At 41.4% G+C, this 20,790-nt stretch overlaps 2 protein-coding genes across 3 annotated transcripts in view; one reads left to right on the top strand and one right to left on the bottom strand.

Moving 5' to 3' along the window:
- The window catches only part of LOC100492951 (tetraspanin 4), a 329,574-nt gene extending 319,810 nt beyond the window's left edge, over nt 1-9,764 (bottom strand). Inside the window, exon 1 of the mRNA XM_031900608.1 lies at nt 9,673-9,764. The gene's annotated coding sequence lies outside the window, so the exon portion shown is untranslated. The remainder of the gene's footprint in view (nt 1-9,672) is intronic.
- Nucleotides 9,765-9,873: 109 nt separating this feature from the next.
- On the top strand, nt 9,874-14,023 carry polr2l.1 (polymerase (RNA) II subunit L). 2 transcript variants are annotated; one of them, XM_012961084.3, is made up of 3 exons: nt 9,874-9,981; nt 11,675-11,779; nt 13,694-14,023. In XM_012961084.3, the coding sequence occupies exons 2-3, from the start codon at nt 11,685-11,687 to the stop codon at nt 13,800-13,802; spliced, it is 204 nt and encodes a 67-aa protein (XP_012816538.1). In that variant the 5' UTR covers nt 9,874-9,981; nt 11,675-11,684; the 3' UTR covers nt 13,803-14,023.
- Nucleotides 14,024-20,790: the final 6,767 nt, after the last annotated feature.

Below are 20,790 nucleotides of genomic sequence, written 5' to 3' on the forward strand. Positions count from 1 at the left end.
TAATGCCAGACGAGGTGTAGGGCGGATATTTTCTGCAAGTGGAAAAACGCTTGCCGAAAATTCCGCCCTACGCCTCCTACATGTTCCTGCACCCGAATGAATGAGATACGCTTGGGTGCAGGCACATGTAGCGTAAAATACGCATAAAAACGCGAGACTTTTAAACTCTCTCGTTTTTATGCGTATTTAAGCTACATGTGCCTGCACCCACCCAAGCGTATCTTATTCTTACTGGGCCCCCTACTTCCCCCCTGCAACTACAGGGTCTACTTCTTCTGCAAATATGCCCCTAAATCTGACCATTAATTTCTGTGCAGTGCCTGTGGCAGATGATGGGCATGCCGGGAATTCTGCCTGACAGTGTCAGTGCCAGTGCCATAGACAAGGTATTTTCCATTGAAGTGAAGAAGTAGCTGCAGATAAGGAATGGGGTTCTACCAGAGACTGCCCCTAAGAGAACCATCGCATTCATAATACCACTTTTGTCTTAGCCCTAAGTATTATAGACCAGGTGAAAAAAATTGGTTTCAAATTACAATATTTACCTTTTTATTTGTTACTGGCCCTTTAATCAGAACATTACATTTCCAATTTTAAGAGTTAAATTATGACTAATTCCAGAAGAAAATATTAAGGCGTTTTTGTCTGAAGCTGTTCCTTGGGGCTCACTGACTGAAGCCTTATATTCCCTTTTTCCTCTGAAAACCTCCCAATAGGGCCAACAAACTTCAGGAGCTTATCCTGGTTTTATGGCAACCTGTGAATATTCTTTTGTTTACACAGTGGTAAAAGTGACTCAAATGGGAAGGAAATATGTGAAAACATAATCAAGCTGGGTACTGTTTACTTATTCACAGACACACGCGGATTCTTGGCCAGCAAAACTGGAGCTTGATTCCAATGTTAATAATAGAGAAGAAAGCTAAAATGACAGGAAGGTGGTACTTTATTGCCAGAAAAGGCGACACTAATCATAATACTTAAAAAGGTGGCTTTTTGCCAGATTTATAACCTATATGTGAAAATCGTATTAGAAGTAAAATAAAACTTTTCATGCATGGGCAGTGAGGAATGACACTTTGTGCCAAGGCATCACACAGAGAATTGTAGGCACAACTAAGCATGGATGCTTGTATTTGATGTTCAAGGTAACTGAATGCAGATGACTTTAATAAATGCAATAAACACTAAAGTAATTAAAAAGAAAAAGAGAGTTGTCCAAATTGGAAAAAGATCTTACAGACACGTGATTTAGTGTGATCCCCGATAGTTCTTATTTAATGCACGGTGCCTCCAAAATGCCCCCTAGTAGCTCCACGGTTTCTTTTCTGCTCATTTAAACCCCATGCTCTGGGCTGATGTCAGTTACCTGAGCTTTGGGACTGATTACATATTTTCAATGAAACTGCAAATTACAGCATCTCAGTGAAAGCCAAAAGATGTCAGGATTCATGGGAGGTATGGATCAGCAATACCTAAAGGCTAAATTTTTGCTTTAGTATACAGTAATTTATTTTCTAGATGTCTTGGGCCCTAATCTCTCTTACTTGTACACTGCTGCCCTTTGGACCTCCATGAGGAAAATTATACAAGAAGCAGCAATGCCAGAGATGAAATGCTCGACTGAAGTCAAGATGCTTAAAGGGAGATGATTGTATTTAAAGTATGTATAGTGCGTAGCCTACAGTATGTAAAGGATGGTGTTTATAAGACTCTTTGGTCAAAGTTCAGTGCCAGTCATGCATGGGCTCCGCTGCACAGAAAGAGCAGAAGATATCATAAATTGAAGAAAAGTGAACCAACACCAAGGAGGTAAAAAGGGCAAAGCCCAGATGGAATCTGAACACTGGAGAGACATTATTTGGATCACTGATAGAAAGTGGGATCAATATGGGGCCCTTATTGGAACATACCAACAGATGGAGCGATAGAAGCTGAAGCTAAAGAGCTGTGCTAAATTATATTAATCTAGAGCAATGCTGCCAAATTATTGTGGCCCAATTATATCTCATACAGCATGTTGGCGGTCCGGATTCAATTAAAAATTGATGTTGTCATATAGTGAAGTCTATGGAATCCTTAAGCAGGCAGGGAGCCATAAAAATCCTTTGGATGGCCACATCTGGTTTACAAGCCTCCAGTTGGACAGCCCAAATCTAGAGAATCTATAGAGTGTTTATGGAAAATAGGCTTTCTGTTACTGGAGCTATACGTGCCAACTAAATCTACTAGAATTAACATGTATTCATTCCAAACCTCATATTTCATACCATTAAGCCTCACTCCCTATCTTTGTATATAGTAAGCCAGATCAGATTCTTGCAGACCCCCACCTCACAAAAATAAAGAAAAAAGGAATACATGGGTTAATACTTATATCATTTTCATCAGCATCATCAGAGCCAAGGCTTAGAGCCAAACAAAGCGCACGGAGTGCCTGTAGCAGTGCCAAGTACAATACTAATCATAGGCTGTTACTGTTAGTTATTCTGCGAGGCCGGCCCCACACTACTGCTTGTACATTCAACACACGAGATGGATTTCCAAAAGTTGTTTACTGTTCTCTGGAGAGCACCAGGACAGCTCAGAATGAGATATCAGCTGGACAGGCAGAGTAGGCAGCAGCAAAGATCCGACTAAATCTTTTAACCTGCCTGACCGATATCTGACCGATTTTAGGCCAGATATCGGTTGGGCATGCCCCTTGGTCCTGCCCCTATACGGGCCGATAAGATGCCGAAGCTGTCCAAGGGACTGATATCGGCAGCTACAATCAGCCCGTGTATGGCCGCCTTTAGGCATTCTTGCTGTTATCTAACATAAGGAGATATGCAATGTTGGCAGGTCAATAGGAATCAAACATCAGACGGGTAGATAAAAGTACTGTTTAGTGGTTTGATTCGAGAGAAAAAAAATGTTTCAAGCCCCCAGAGCTGAGGATGAATAGAGAGAAAGAAATATCCTCACTGGAAAATACTCTTGGGCTAATAGATATTGAATGATGTTATTTTAACAATATAATCCTGATATCGCTTCTCTATAGCTCTAACCATGCTTTCACTCTTGTTTTAATTGGTAGATACTAGAAATTGTAGTTCAGCAGCATTGTACCAATTTCATGCTGCCTACCCTGGAGAGCTTGCAGTGGTTTAGTTAAGTGCAATGATTTAGTTAAATGGAAGGTTCACTTCCCCTTTAATAAACCTGCAACTTACCATCAGCAGCATTTGGTTTCCCTACTTGCTTATTTCAGTCCACAATATCTGGTACTAATGGATTTGTCTTTTTCTTATTTCATAAGAGGCACAGCACCTGGCTCATATTTTACCAGACTAGCTGTTCAACCAACTGCCATCTACCCACGACCTAGCCATTATGTCATCATTCTGTAATGTAATGTAATGTAATTCTGCCATGTTTGCATTATCCCCCCACTTTATCACACTAAAGGATTTTTTCATTTTAAAGGGGAACTCTCTCTTCCAAACCAAAATTTGTTAAAGATCCCACACAACACAGAAACCCCTAATATACCTATGTTCCTACAAAAGCTATGAATATATTCAATTTTTATATGCTGAAATCCAGCTGCAAAACAGTTCTTCTATTTCTGCATCATTTGGAATTCTAGCACGGGAGGAGGGACTAAAACTAACAGTAACAACTTCTTCCCAGCTTACAGGCAGCATGCAGGAACTACATGACCCACAATGCATTGCACTGTGTTCATTTCATGATTAGATTTTATACCAAAATTACATCCAAGTTGATGAAAACCATGGGGAAATATGGCTGTCATTCCAAATTTGTCCCAAACTGATCTAACCAGAAAAATACCAAAAAATATTTAATGCACAAACAGTTGACTTAATTCTAAATTCCTAATTCTTAATAGAGGCCTTAGGCAAAAACATGCAGTCTTAAAGAAATAGTATCTAGCACTAGTAAATACCTGAAAATGACTGCTTTTTGCAAGGCAAAGTAAATACAAATATATTTTAAAATGCTATTACCTGCCCCCTATGGTGCAGCATATGTCTGACAGTGTAAATAAGTAAACATTCTCTAATTTTTTCTAATTGGTATGGGGGGCATATTGCTATACTATGCACAGAGCGCCATCTACTTGAAGGGAGGAATATTGCAGATAGAAGAAACAGCCTGCAACATGCATAGATGCTTTGAATTGTTTGTGAATATGGGCATGCGCCCAAACACAATAAAACAAATAGCCCTGTGATTACCAAGGCAAAGCTATTAATCTATTATAGATCTGTCAGTGTTGCTCATATAAAAGAATTACCCTGTAATCAAACACCACAAAGGTGGATGTGGTGCTGTTTATATAAATTTGGCAAGCAAATGTCCCATTAAAAACTCCCAACCTATCAGTACAAAGCTATTTTGCTGTTATCTGACATAGGAAGACTAATGTGCAGCTTGGTTTGAAAAATAAATACAAATAGAGATATTCACATAGCAGGCATATTCTCACTGGAGAATCCACTCATATTTAGTGAGCTGATGGCCCTGGAGTTTTATTAAGAGGTAAGACTACAACCTTGCCCACTTAGAGACTACAGCCACCTGTATGAATTCACATTTGAAGGAAATGTAAACATAAAACAAATTCAGGTAAAACAGCTGCGAGGGCCCTTTGAATTAGTGATCCGTGGAACACGCGGGTTTACCTGCATATTGGGCTTGTTTAGGGAGGGCCACTCCTGCCATGAGAAAAGGAGAACATTCAGCTCTTAGTGCTAAGAGTGTAATAGCTGTGATTCTGAGCCCCAGCCTCCTCACTCTCTGTAATGCTTTTTTTTTGCCACTCCCTGGTAACTTGGAGGGTGTTGCCGCCTAAAGCACTCATGGCAGCAGGGCCCCTGGATGCGGACCCCCCAGACCTTCTCCGAAGTTGTAATCACAAAGTGGGAGATAGTGGGCTGCATTGGGGTTGCTGTCTCAACCGGCAACAGGCCCAGGATCATTTCAGCACATTTACACAAGATTAGCGGGCAGGTGGGTTTGTCCCCAGCTCTCCCTTCCGCCCTCCCCACCTGCAACCGTACTCTGCCCAGCTTCTGCCTTCCTAGTGATGTCAGTGATGGGGCAGGGGCATGCATGGGCCTATAAATAGAGGTGGCTTTCTGGGTCAGTGAGGTGTGGGTTGATAAAAACTTAAAAACATAACTACTGAGCTCTTTTGTCATTTACATTGCAGTCCCCCGAAATGAACAGTAGATGGCATGGTGGTTTCAAATTCATTATATTAGTTGTGTAAAAACTGTTAATATCTTGAAATCTACGGGGGGAAAAGACAATTAATATAAACATTAATTTGTTTTGAGGGTGTACATCTCCTTTAAACTTTTAAGTACAGCAGATCGTACTGGTCCCCTCCCAGCCGACCAGAAACCCATGTTTTCCTTTCATCCTAAGGGCTGTGACACTCGGGAAGATTAGTCGTGCCTTGAGAGAACTTCGGCAACTTTGGCAAATTGCAGCACTGCGTATGCCATCCCACCGGCGATTTACATTCTAAATGAATGATAAATGTGCTAAGTCAGTTCATTGGGGAAAGTAGAATTTACCTTAAATTGTTTAATTCACTGGTTGGCTGTGGAGTTTGCCCCTGTCTGCCCTTTTTCTGCATTGTCCTTTGCTTGTACACAATTTCAAAACTTTCTAGGCAAGTAATTTCAGTTTCTTAAGTTTCTTACGCAACTTACGTAACTTTTGCAACAATCCCAGGCCCCCTTCCGCAGAAGATTTTCACGGGGCCCTGCACAGCAGTACCCCTCTCCCCCCCTAATGCAGGCCCTGCACACACCCCACCGTACAATGTTTTTCCTGCATTCATGGGCGTCCACAAAATAATATTCTGGGGGGAGTAAAGCTATCAAGCAAAAACAACCTTTATTCTAAGACTAAGCCTATATACAATAACTAGGTGATAACTTTGCAGAAACCAATTTATTGGCAAAGCCCATAATTTCACGCACAACTTACATAATTGTATAACTGCCCTCCCCCAGTTATACAATTATGTAAGTTGTGAGTGAAATTATGGGCTTTGCCAATACATTGGTTTCTGCAAAGTTATCACCTAGTTATTGTATATAGGCTTAGTCTTAGAATAAAGGTTGTTTTTGCTTGATAGCTTTACTCCCCCCCAGATACATAATTGTATAACTGCCCCCCCCCAGTTATACAATTATGTAAGTTGTGAGTGAAATTATGGGCTTTGCCAATAAATTGGTTTCTGCAAACTTGAGTGGAGGGTAGAAACCATGTGCCCAGCACTGCAAAGATTTTTCAGCTAAGTCCACTTAGTCAACGCACCCATAAATACCACACCCATTTTACCACATCATACCCCAGATTTGCCGGTATAATTAAAACGTAAAATGCAGAATGGGCATTTTAACCCCAGGCATGCCAATAAAATTACTACGGAAAACAGACAATGTGCACATTAACCCCATATATGCTAGTATTATTACTACAGGAAATGGATAATCAGCATATAAACCACAGATGTGCCAGCAGGGCCGCCATCAGAAATCATGGGGCCCCTCACAAAAAAAATTTCAGGGCCCCCCCTCCTCCCACACCCCAAATGGCCCCTCCCCCAGTGACCCCTCCCCCAGTGACCCCTCCCATCAATACAAAAGACATTGGTAGCCAGGGCCCCCTAAAACATTGGTGGCCAGGGGTTACGTTTAGCATTGGTGCCAGGGCAGGAACCCCCTAAATCATTGCTAGCCAGCCCAGGGCCCCCTAAAACATTGGTGGTCCTCCCCCAAATTACTCATACTATGGCCTGCTCAACGCTGCTTCCTTCAGCATCCTTCGGCTCCCCCCCAGCATCCTCCTGTTTCTTCCCAGGCCACCAAAGCATCCTCCTGCTTCCCCCAAGTCCCCTCCAAGCATCCTCCTGCTCCCCCCCAAGCATCCTTCAGCTTCCCCCAGGGCCTCCCCAAGCATCCTTCAGCTTCCCCCAGGGCCCCCCAAGCATCCTTCAGCTTCCCCAAGGCCCCCCCCCCAAGCATCATTCAGCTTCCCCCAGGGCCCCCCCAAAGAATCCTTCAGCTTCCCCCAGGGCCCCCCCCCTCCCAAGTATCCTTCAGCTTCCCCCAGGGCCCCCAAGCACCTTCCATTTCCCCCTTCCCTCCCCCCAGTGGCCTCCAGCTCCCGTGATACAATATTACTAAATATTACAGTGAAAACCTATATCAGGCGAAGAGCTAATATTGCATGTTGGATTGGCTCTTCCCTTACTCATCAGAAAGGCTTGTGATTGGTTGGTCCTGTTAGCATGTTTAATAAGCAATAGAGAGTCAAATGTTCAGAGCAGAAGGAATTTTAAAACCATACTGGCCTTTTTAGACAAAATATTACAGTACAATAAAGACTTGGAGACTTCAGTGCTTGCTAATAGGAATAATTCCTTATTATTCTATGTGCCGCGGCTCCCACCTACTTCTTTGTCTTTAGCCGTGTCCTCCTCTATGTGCCGCGGCTCTCTGCTACATCTTCCCTTTTATAAGGTTGCGCCCCGTGCGTACTGACGTCATACGCACGGGGCGCAACCTTATAAAAGGGAAGATGTAGCAGAGAGCCACGGCACATAGCGGAGGACACAAGCCCGGGCTTGATGAAAGGGGGCCCGAGCTAAGGAAACTCTAGCGCGGCCGGGCCCCCTTTAAAGCTAAAAACGCCCGGGCCCGGGACGATCGTACCCCCTGTGCCCCCCTGATGGCGGCCCTGTGTGCCAGCATAATGACTGTAGAAATGGCCAGTGAGCACTCTATTAACTCAAGACATGCCAGTAAAATGAATGCAGAAATGAGCAGATTGAAAGCATTCCCTCAACTACAGTTGCACAAGCAGAATCCCAACCCCAAAGTTCTTCTTTCCTGTTGCTCCCACACTGCTTCTCTCTCTCTGTTTCCCTCTGCCTGGCTCATGTAAAAAATCTAAGATGTCCATGCATTCCAGAATGGAACTCACGTCCATCTTGGATTTTTTTCTTAAGAAGCAGGGAGCTGGGAAGAACCAAGAACAAGCAGGGCAACATGGGATATTTAAACAGCGATCTGGGACATGGGCCTATAAGCTGTGAGGTATGCAAAATTCCAGGGGGGCCCCCCATTGCCCGTATTTGCAGACACTCATATCTGTATTGTTGAACATGTTACTTTATTATATCATTGTCAATGCAATACTTTGGTTTATGTGGCTCTACCTGCCAAATCATACCACAAAGAATAAATGAAGACCAATTGCAAATTGTCTCAGAATATAAGTCTAGATCATGCTTACCATTAATTTAAATGGGAACCACCCCTGTAATGTGAGCTTATTTCTGATGTGGAGCTTTGGAAATTTGGTATTATATACCGCTGTAGTGAGTAAGTCTAACTGGGTCGAGTGAACCCACTGGGTGCCATAAAAATGAGAGAAGCTATGGAGCACATGTGATGCAAGATGTGGCGTCATCTGCGGGTGGCTGACTGTAAAAAAGAAGCTTATAGTGCAACCCCTCCATAAACCCCTCCTGCTGCATCTCTAGTTCTTCAAAGGATCCAGACCTACATATGTAAGAGGATATTATAACAATAGCTAAATAAACCTGGGTGCTGGTAGGGGAGGCTCTCATTGAAGAATCTTCTTGCATCTGTAATACCTACATTTGACAGCCAGGGGGTGCAAGTGGGGGAAAGGTTTAGGGAAGCTTTATGTCCCCTTTACATAGCTGTATATATAAAATATAAAATAAAAATCCACTGATAATATCAGTTCTCTTTCATATGGCTGTATTACAGAATACTGTGTCTAGGTTAAACAGGTGCTTGTCAGACCCTAACCAAAGTACTGGTATGGGACCTTTTATTCAGAATGCTTGGGACCTGGGATTTTCTGGATAAGGGAGTCTTTTGGTAATTTGGAACTCCACACATTAAATCTACTAAAAATTCATTTAAACGTGATTTAAACCCAATAGGATTGTTTTGCCTCCAATAAGGATTACTTATATCTTTTAGGATTAAGTACAAGGTACTGTTTTATTATTACACAGAAAAAGGAAACATGTTTTTAAAAAATCTGAATTATTTCATTAAAATGGAGCCTATTGGAGATTCCTTCCTGGAATACAGAGCCTTCTGGATAATAAGTTTCTAAATTACAGATCCCATACCTATTTACCCCTATATAATACACAATATACAATACAATACAAAGCATAGTGCCTTCTCAATGGGAATGAGTTTGTATGTGTATGTATAGGTGTGTATAAATATATATAGGGGAAAAAATTATATATACATATACATAAATATATATATACGCACATTGTTTACTACTTACTACTGTTTCATTTGCAACTCCCAGGATATATCCTACTGGGAGTTGTAGTTGTACAACAGCTGTAAAGGCAAAGGTAGGCTGCCCTAGGGCAGAGGTAAGTCAGTGCCACTGTGCCGCAGGTTGTGTTTGGCTGTACGGGAACTTGTTGCTTGCGGCAGCAGAATAAACTTGCACTTGCTAATTCCAGTGCAAGGAGCCGCTAATGAGGCGCAAAGTGCCCACACACACATATACAGTCATACACACATCCAGCAGCTGTGCGCAGCCCTAGAGAATAGTGCAAGTAAAACGCGCAGTTACCTTGCAGCCGCTGCAACTCTCGGCTCCCTTCTCTGTGCAGCTGCCACACGGCCCCCTCCCTCCCCTGACTGCTAGCGCCAGCCCCAGGCTGCAATGTCCCATCCTGGGCTCCAGGGGGCGCGCCTCACAAGAGCTGCAGTTTTCCTTCCTGGGCTCCAGGGGGCGCGCCTCACACGGGCTGCAGTGTCCCCTCCTGAGCTGCAGGGGGCGCGCCTCACACAGGCTGTAGGAATGTGTCTGCGATCCGCCGAAGAAGGGTGCGTCACGTGTTTTCCGGAAACAGCTAGTAGAGTGGGGAGAGACGGCACGGTGAGCTACATGTGATTCCTTAACTATCATCTTGCTGTGGGGCTCGTCCCGCTGTGACAGTCCCGCTCTAGCCGTGTGCAGGTGGATGCTGGGAGTTTAAATTCTGTGTCTTATTTAGCCTTGGCCTGTGGCGGCGCATACTGTTAGTGTAAGGGAGGGTTCGACTGCATAGGGAAGCTGTACAAGAGCACACATGCAGCAGCCTTTGTTTCATTGGCAAAGTGCAAAGCCTGAGATCCTAGAGCATTCCCCCTGTCCTATATTTCCACTGATATATTTGAGTTGGAGGAATCATTTTTTTTTTTCAAAGGTGTTTATTTATGCATTTATAACATAAAACAACATAAAACATTGACATTGGTTCTGCAGACGCGTTATTTTCATGCCAGAGTACAAACGTTACATTAGGTTAAACAATCAATAATGTCCTACTCGAAATAGTGCTCAAATTCCTATTTCAGGAGGGAAGGGTTTGGGATTACCAGTGGGGGTTCAAGTTCCCAAGGGTGACCATGTGACGTTATTCCATGGTTTCAGTCCATGTTCCCCATACCTTGTCATACTTTTGAGGGCATCCTCTTGCTATATAGGTGAGTTGTATCAGCGGCAGGAGGGTTTTAATTAAATTGAGCCAGCTGGCAATTGTTGGGGGAGAATGTGCCATCCATTGAGAAAGGATGGTTTTCCTGGCATAAAACAGTAGCGTTCTGTAGAGGATACGCGATGTTAATGTAGGAATAGTGTCATCCACAATGCCAAAGAGGCAAACCTTGGGATTGATTATTTTAGGTAGGGCTGTTGTGTTTTGGATGTGGTCTAGAACCTGGTTCCAAAAGTGATGTATTTGTGGGCATGACCACATTAAGTGAAAGTAATTGGCCTCGGGGGCACCACATTTGGGGCATTGGGACGAGTCACGGATTCCCATTCGACATAGTCGTAACGGGGTCAAATGGAGTTTATGTATGATTTTGAACTGGATTAGCCTGTCTCTTGTGGATATCAGATAGTCATAGGCCCTGTCTGTCGCTTCCTCCCAATCTTCACTGTTCAGGTCCGGTATGTCTTGGTGCCAGGCTTTGGAGGAATCATTTTAATGATTTATTTCACTTGCCAGTGATACCTTAATGTGGTTCCAGGCAGTAATCCTATGTAGTAAAACTAACACCTTGCCTCCCCTTGTGCAGCTGATGCTACACACAGAACTACTTAGTAGCAGCTACAAAACTACCCTGCCATAAACAATACTGAGAATTGCCTCTGCTAAAACACACACACAGACAATTATCGATAAATGATCAGCATTGTCTATTTTAGTAGTTGTGACAAATAGCTGCTACTAGTAGCTCCATGTGTCTTCACCCTAAGAAGTCGTACTGACTGTGTTGCATGTCAGCATGATTTCTTCTGCCATTGCACCTGCAGCAGTTACTTGGGGCTTGGAGGAGAAGCTAGAGGGAGGCAAGATATAAGTTTAGTGCCAGTAAGCATTTTAAATGCTTTTTATTTTTTGTTTTATAAGTATAGTTCCCCTTTAAGTTTGCTTCATACTGTGTAGGATTGTGAGGAACAATAAGGAATAGTATCCTAAGCTGTATGACTGACCAGATCTCTAGACTACCCATTTATCTTTGTCTCTAGTACATTTTGCTTTCAGGTTTGTTTAAATGACTTACTCTTTTCTTTCCAACAGATCTTGCAGAATGATCATCCCAGTCAGGTGCTTTACATGTGGGAAGATTGTAGGCAATAAATGGGAGGCATACCTTGGCCTTTTGCAGGCTGAATATACAGAAGGGTATGAACTACACTACATAGCTGTCATGTACTGTAATAAAAAAAAAATATATATATATAATGTATGTATGTGAGTAATAAACCTTTCTCTTTACATTTTTTTCACAAATCTTTAAATCCTAGGAGTGCTGTCCTTGTTCCAGTGTGTGTGTGTATATATATATATATATATATATATATGTATATATGTATATATATATATGTATATATATATATATATATATATATATGTGTATATATATATATATATATAATCTTTGTAGAAAGCAGGCACTCACGTTTAGATATGAGAGAAAGAGGCCTGGGTACAGTATTTGGAAAAATAGCTAGTCACAAAGGAATGCTGCACTCAAGTTGCTGGAAAGCTGCACACCATAAAATACAGATGATACCTGGGTGCCCGTGCAGATAAACGTGGATACACAAGGTTAGAATGACAGCACTCGCAGGCAGTTTTTCATGAAGAATCACAAAAGGTTTACATAAGAAGATTTGAGGCTTTATTCAGTCTGACGTTTCAGTTCGTGTCTGGAACTTTCATCAGGGACAGTTACTGTGCTGTCATTCTAACCTTGTGTATATATATATATATATGTTTAGATATGAGAGAAAGAGGCCTGGGTACAGTATTTGGAAAAATAGCTAGTCACAAAGGAATGCTGCACTCACAGGACTTAGTGAAGCAAAATAACAAATCTTTTATTTTAAACGTACATCTAACGTTTCGGCTGTCTCCACAGCCTTTGTCAAAGTGACTAAACACATACCAAACCCTTACTGATAAACCCAAGTTGGCACCAAAAGAAGCAGATGACGTCACTATCTGATTAGCCTTTAGACACCTCCAATCGTGTATGCATAAAGAAGAAATACAAAAATTACAAAGCAAATCCCAAAAACATAAAACTAACCCAATATCACTTTAGTAAACGACCTTTTGGATTTTGGGTTAGTTTTATGTTTTTGGGATTTGCCAATATAGAGTATATATATAATATAATTGCCAGCACTCGCATTTTTGCTATGATAAAGTGATTGTAAAAGCAGGAGGAGTGCTGGCAAATTTATATTTTTTGTATGTTTTCTTCGTGCCAGAGGTCAGCCATGCACCCTGATAAGAAAATAGGCAGAAGTGCTGTGTTCTCAGTTGGAAGTTTATATATATATATATATATATATGTATATATATATATATATATATATATATAAATTTGGCTTGTAGACAGGCACTCACGTAACAGAAAGAGTAACGATGCCTGGGTGCAGTCTCAATGGATTAAGGAATAGTAGCAAATATAGATGTCCCGCACTCACAGGTCTTAGGCGAAATAAAAGGTGTTTATTCAATCCACATCTAACGTTTCGGCTGCCTCCGCATATATATATGTATATATATATATATATATATATATATGTATATATATATATAAATATATATATAGTCTAGTAATATTTTTTATAAATGCGATTTGACTGTACACCCCGCTTGGTGAATTTTTGCATTAGAGTGCAGACACAGGCTCAAGTGAAACCGCACTTACAGGTTAGCAGAGGAAAAAAGTGTTTCTATTAAAGGATGGACTAACGTTTTGGCTAGCAATCTATCCTTTCTCAAAGTGACAACATACAAAGAAAGCAAGATAAAAACAGTAGAAGGTGATTTTACTTTTCTCTTCACTTTTGGTTTGTTCCTTTTCCATTTTTGTATATAGTTTTGTATATAACTTTTGCACATTTTGTTCTCACTCACCATAGTGACATCACTCCCTTCACTTTCCTGACACTTAGGGTTCATCTGGCTTGCTTTGTGGTATGTTGTCACTTTGAGAAAGGCCAAGGGAATGTATATATGTACACCGCTTTCCCCTGCCATAACCTGTGCAACTCTAAATGCCTTTTGTCTTTCATATTACAGTGATGCACTGGATGCCTTGGGCCTGAAAAGGTACTGCTGTCGCCGGATGCTTCTTGCTCACGTCGACTTGATTGAGAAACTGTTAAACTACGCCCCTTTGGAGAAATGAGGGGACAGTTCCATACTCTACAACCTAGACTGATTGGGTTTCCAATCAAATGTTTACAAGCACAGGAACGAAAACTGCCATTATTCCATTATTCCTTACCTGCCGTAGAACAGTTTTCAGTTCTAAAACTGCTTTGAGCAGGGCGATTTTTATGGACCATTTTTATGATAGAAGGATTTTGTCATGTAACTAATAAAGGTATTTTTTGTTATGCATTGTGATTCATTTGTATTGTTTGTGCATTACTATATGAGTATAAACTGTGGCAATGCTTCCTCAGTCTACCAATTTATAGGTTTATAAAGTGGGCAACATTCAATTGCAACTATATAATTTAATACACATTTTGAGAATTTATGTGGTGACGAAGGGGTACTGCACATTATTGTCATAACTGTGTATGTGGTGAAGGGATATTCAGTCATTTTAAAATTGTCACTTGTATGTGGAGGATGGGTTGGTCACTATGAAGAAGTACAAATCCCAGGAACACCTTAGTGATACAGGTATGGACCTGTTATCCAGAATGCTGGGGACCTAGGCTTTCCTAGATAAGGGGTGCTTTTGTAATGTGGATCTCCTACCTTAAGTCTACTTAAAAATCATTTAAATATTAATTATACCCAATATGATTTTTTGCCACCAATAAGGATTAAATATATCTTAGTTGGGATCAAGTACAAGGTACTGTTTTATTATTACAGAGACAAATGAAATCATTTTTAAACATTTGAATTATTTAATTAAAATGGGAGATGGCCTTCCTATAATTGGGAACTTTCTGAATAACTGATCCCATACCTGTACAGTGATTGGCTGTGGATGTTGAATGTTGTAGTTAATAACTGCAGTAAGATGGATGAGTGCTCTGATGACATTGCCATGGAGTGTGATTTGTGTTTACATGGAATGGCAGTAGCCACTGAATGTACTGTTACTATTTTTGCTGATGACACGAAATTGTGCAAAACTATAAGTTCCATTCAGGATGCTGCCACTTTGTTTTGACCAAACTGGAAATGCACTTTGGTAGAAATAATATAAATGTGTATTATACACTAAATGGTAGTGTGTTGGGTATATCTTTAACTGAGAAGGATCTGGGGATTTTTGTGGATAACAAGCTATGTAAATCTAGGCATTGCCACTTAGTGGCTGATAAAGCAAATACAGTGCTGTCTTGCTTAAGAAGGATTTTTGAGCTGGAGAGAGTGCAGATAGCGGGGGATTTTTCCTTTCATAGAAATATAAAGGCACAAGAGGCCCCGCTTTAGACTTGAGGAACAGAAGTTTCATTTGAAGCACTGTACGGGGTTCTTTGTGGTGAGGGCGGTGAGGTTGGGGAATGCACTGCTTGGGGCATGTTGTGATGGCAGATTCTGTTAATGCCTTTTTAAGTCTAAGTCTTTAAGCATTATATCCAAGGTTATTATGATACTAAAATCTTCAATAAGTACAGATATTGGTATACAGGTATGGGATCCATTAGCTGGCAGCCCGTTATCCAGAAAGCTCAAAATTACAGGCAGGCCATCTCCAACAGACTCCATTATGTGTATATTTGCTTGCTGCCAAACATAGTATACCTGTAGTTCAGAGCTGAGGATAGTGTCATATACAGTTGTGTTCAGAATAATAGTGTGTTTAAAAAAGTGGATAAAGCTCAAAATCATTATAATAGATTGGGTCTGTTAGTTTTTTTATTACGCCAAAAACTGATTGATCAGGTTAGTGATGTCGGACTGCTGATATTCTGAACACAACTGTATATATACAGTGAGGAACATAAGTATTTGAACACCCTGCGATTTTGCAAGTTCTCCCACTTAGAAATCATGGAGGAGTCTGAAATTCTCATTGTAGGTGCATTCCCACTGTGAGAACTTTTCTTTCCATATCAAGGTTCTAAGGTCCTGGAGTGGCCTAGCCAGTCTCCAGACCTAAATCCAATAGAAAATCTTTGGAGGGAGCTGAAACTCCATGTTGCTCAGTGACAGCCCCAAAACCTGACAGATCTAGAGGAGATCTGTGTGGAGGAGTGGGCCCAAATCCCTGTTGCAGTGTGTGAAAACCTGGTCAGGAACTACAGGAAACGTTTGACCTCTGTAATTGCAAACAAAGGCTTCTGTACCAAATATTAACACTGATTTTCTTAGGTGTTCAAATACTTATGTGCAGCAGTGCAATACAAATAAATTCTTTAAAAATCATACAATGTGATCTCCTGAGTTTTTTTTTTTTAAAGGAAAAGTAACACTAAAAATTTTTAACTAAAAAATCTATTCTACCCTCCCCCAATAATTGCCCTATCCTGAAAACCATTTGTTATTTTGAATGCTTTAGTACAGGGGTCTCAAACTCGCGGCCCGGGGGCCATTTGCGGCCCTCGGTACAATATTTTGTGGCCCGCACCAACGCCTTCTCAAAAGCAATGAATGGATCGCGATTTTCATTGCGATTCAAGGGATAATGCAAGGCACGGCAGGCGGGAGCTGCTGATTGCAGAAATGACGTTATGCCATCATAACAGTTATTATGGGAAGACGTTCTGCTGCTAAGGAGCTAATTGTGCACACAGAACGTCTTCCCATAATAACTGTTATGATGGCATAACGTCATTTCCGCAATCAGCAGCTCCCGCCTGCCGTGCCTTGCATTATCCCTTGAAAGCCAATTTTTTGTGAAATCCCTTATGCGGCCCAGCCTCATCCTGACTTTGCCTCCTGCGGCCCCCAGGTAAATTGAGTTTGAGCCCCCTGCTTTAGTAGAAAATACCTGTCATTTGAACAAAGGCGATACGGCGATGCCGGGGAAAGTATCAGGAGATGCATCAACTATGCAGCGATCGATTGATCGAGCCTAGCCTGAATTCTGTATAGGAAGGAGTCAGGTTAGGCTCGATCAATCGATCGCCACATAGTTGATGCATCTCCTGATACTTTCCCCGGCATCGCCGTATCGCCTTTGTTCAAATGACAGGAAGCCGAGTTTAACAGGAATTTTCTTCTAAAGCATTCAAAATAACAAATGGTTTTCAGGATAGGGCAATTATTGGGGGAGGGTAGAATAGATTTTTTAGTTAAAAATTTTTAGTGTTACTTTTCCTTTAAATGCTGTCTCTCACGGTGGGAATGCACCTACAATATGAATTTCAGACCCCTCCATGATTTCTAAGTGGGAGAACTTGCAAAATCGCAGGGTGTTCAAATACTTATGCTCCCCATTGTATATATATATATATATATCTTTATCCTTGATGGTTGGGTACAAATAAAACCAAGTAGAGATAAAGAAGCACAATACTAACCTGTAGATAAACTGCTTTGATTCATTTCCACCTCATCTGTATGAGAAGAAATGAATTTAGCTGTAGAAGGCTGGGGAGTCCTCTGACAGAGCATCAAAGCAAGTGGTGGGCTTCACTGTGAATTAAGGTTCTCTAAGGCATATCACACAGTGAGAAATCTAAATCTGAAAGTGAATCTCAGATTTCTATTGCATGTCAATATACTAGAAGCCTTGTAAGATACTGACAAATATATTCACTGGGGATCCTCCTTACCCTTTCCATCAATGTCTGTCACATCACAATTGATTAAACTGACATAAAGCAGTCTCTGCATATAAGCACATAGGGAATATTGGACCTCTGCTTGCTCTGTGTAGGCAAATTCAGAGTCATTAAGGACACATAAATGCAACAACATTTTTAATATTTATGTCACATGCCCTCCTGCTGGTAATGCATTGGTTTCTCGATTTCATAGGAATACAGGATACACCCAGCCAAAATACATGCCTTACACGGCCCAGAAAAAGCTGCTGACAGACCCAGTAAGCAGCCTATCAGCCCATGTATGGGGCCCTTAGACTGGCCTGCCCTATGATGTCTGTCCAAAAATTTGGGCAGGTTTAAAAATCCCGTCGGGGCGAGGAGTGCATTGGCTCGTTGATACGGTCCTCGTCTGGCAGCCTATACCTTGGTGTGATTCAATTGCTGGGCCTGAGGGGTGGCCTCCTGGTGGGCGAAGATTTGGCAGCCTTGCCAACCTTGCCAAACAAGTTAATAATTTTGTGTATGGCCACCTTTATTCTAAGTACATTCCAGAATCTGCTTATAAATTAGTGACCTTGCCAAATAAATGAGTTGTAGTATCACTGTTTTTTTTCAGAGCAGGCACTCAATGAGCAAATCTTCAGGCAGAATTTTTCATTAAAAGTAGTTTTATTGGAGTGCAATGAACAATTTCCTCTGCCTTCAAAAAATGACGATATCCGCTTCCCTAGCTGAAGGTTCAGGGCGGTGCCTTCTGCACCCAAGCAGCCACTGGGTATTCTTTTTTTTTGTTTGTTTTGCCCCTAATGAAAGGCATCTTTCATCAAATATGTTACATTACCTACTTACTGAACTGTCCACTGCATATGATTCATCTATAAATTATCATTATTGGTAGGAGTGCGCATATGGCTAACACATAAATTAGACTGCAAGGCCTTATTTGTTTTTCATGTCTTCCAAAACGCACCTTTTTTGTTTATTGATATCTTTTTTTCTCACAATTTTAGCATATTCTATGTTATGTGTATAGTTCCCATAAGCAGATTATGACGAAACACTGTGAAGCTCATGATCAGAGGATCCCATGCACCAATGCCAGCTGATATCTGTTTCCGGACTAATCATAGACTACAGACAAAGCTGGCGATTGTATGTAACAAGGAGACAACAAAGCCACTGTTACTTTAGCAAATAGCCACAGGCATCTTACACATGCACTAATGTTTAGAGAACAAACATTCCTTAAATACAAGAAACATCATGCTAATTTCCTATGACAAAAAGGAATATTAAGTTAAGAATTGCTTATTATCTAGACGTTCCCATTGTGAGACAGAGGCTAACAGAAACTTCTAGCAAACCAGATATAGCAGTTGTGCGTCCGTGTATCTACCAGAGTCAGATGAAAGCAGAAAAGAAGGTGAATATGACATGAACGTGGTAGTTAGAGGTTGGTTATGACCACTTAAGCTGGCCATACACTATAAGACCTAAGGTTGATTGTATTGGGCTAATCCGATCAATTGGATCTAGGACCAAACGATCAGGAAAACAAGCCGAAGGAGCAAGCACTGCCTCAATAAGCCAATGTAATCGACAAACCAAAAGGAAAATCAAACTTGCCCGGTTGACATGTAGCCGATTTGGGTTATTAGGCGAGTCAGAGGGCAACAATAGAAAAATTCTTGGGCACACCACTCACATATTTCCACAGGGTGCTTCAATTCCCCGGCCGCTCCCAAGCCACAACATGCACTTTACAAAGAGATGAAGCACACCAAATTGTCGGCTATGATTTCGGGGGTTACCCCCTTCTTCAGGTGAAATGCAGAAGGGGGTAACCCCCTGAAAGCTTGTGCCACTTATTTTCTGCAATAAAAGCGTTGAAAGGCATAGCTGATAATTTGGTGTGCTTCATCCCTTTGTTAAGTGCCAGTCAGAGGGCTCCATACATGGGCAAAGAAGCTGCCGAATCAATGTGACAGGTGGATTCACCACCTAAGCTCCTTGATATGTCTACACCTGGAGCCATTGGAGTGGATTTCAGCACGGAACAGTTCCACAAGAAAATTAGCTCTGTCTGCTTGCATCCAGGCTGATGCAATGGCTCCAGGTGCGGGCACATTAAGGAGCTTTGGGGCAGATGATTTGTGGCCTGTGTTAATCTGCAGGCCAAGAATCCGCCAAGGATGGCGCTAGCCTATGCGCCAGAAGTTCCCCTTAAGGTGGATCTGATAGGAGAAGTAATTTTGAAATGCTAACTATATAGCCATTATAATGAATACTGTTAACTTGTTTTTTAGAACTATCCTATCTTCTGTGTCTCTCTGGGAAAGGAGATGCCATATGTGTTAAGATGAAATGTTATGGGCTTTTCTGTGTTCTATAAATCTTAAATAAACAAGGGACTTAATAACCCCAGAGATAATAAACACATGGGGCCATTAGGTCCCTTGTTTATTTAAGATTTATAGTTAGAGTATTTTGGGACATCCCAATGTGGTAATTACCCATTTATTTTATCTACAAAAAGAGGGTGGGATTGACTTTTGATGTAAAATATTTTCTGTGTTCTATTACAATAGCCAAATATTCAATATACCCATGTATGTATATATGTATGTATGTATAGAAATTATGTCATAGAAACTGGCCTGGGATTCAAAATAGGCCCTGGCATTTTAAGTACACAGAGGCCCAAACAACATCCCCCCCATCACAGGCCCTCTAAATAGTGACAACTATGACAACTTATTCTGGCATCATCTAATTTTTTGAGAGCGCAACTCACTGTGGTTAAGTATGACAACTTATTCTGGCATTTGCCAGCATTCACAGATTGCCACTCTGGGCCTGCACAGAAGTCAGTGGAGCTCTTAGTGGGGAGCCACATCACCCCTGTGAGCCTCCAGCTAGTCAGCCGTGCAAATAATCCCTAATAGGCGGCCAACCAGTTAGTTAAACTGCCTTTTTTCATTCAGAAAATGTACAATAAGAACCTCCCCTGTTAAAATTCATTAGTTATGACCCTGGGTTGTAGATCATTAGTAGTACATATTAGTTTTGTCCCCAAAATGAGGCTTAAAATCATCTTTGATGTTGCTGGTTAGTCTGTTCCACCCCTTCTCCTTATGGAGTGAGCAAAGACTTCAGGCTAAATGGGCCCTAGGCTGAATTATAAATAATAAAGCCTTACGTAGAGTATTTTGTCCAAGTACTTGCCCTATTCTTTACATGGCTTCAAACCTAAAGGCAAAGTAAAATGGAAATTCCCAGTCACTATTTTGTCCCTTTGTCGTTAGGATGGAAATGGATTGATATCAGAACTTAATGTGAGTTGTTTTCCTAGTGTACATATGTACATGCCAGAGCAGCAGACCTATTATACTAAGGTGTGACTAGGGTGAATGAGCATAAACTTAGCAGGGG

Source organism: Xenopus tropicalis, chromosome 4 (genome assembly GCF_000004195.4).
Source record: "Xenopus tropicalis strain Nigerian chromosome 4, UCB_Xtro_10.0, whole genome shotgun sequence".
NCBI classification, from domain to species: Eukaryota; Metazoa; Chordata; class Amphibia; order Anura; family Pipidae; genus Xenopus; species Xenopus tropicalis.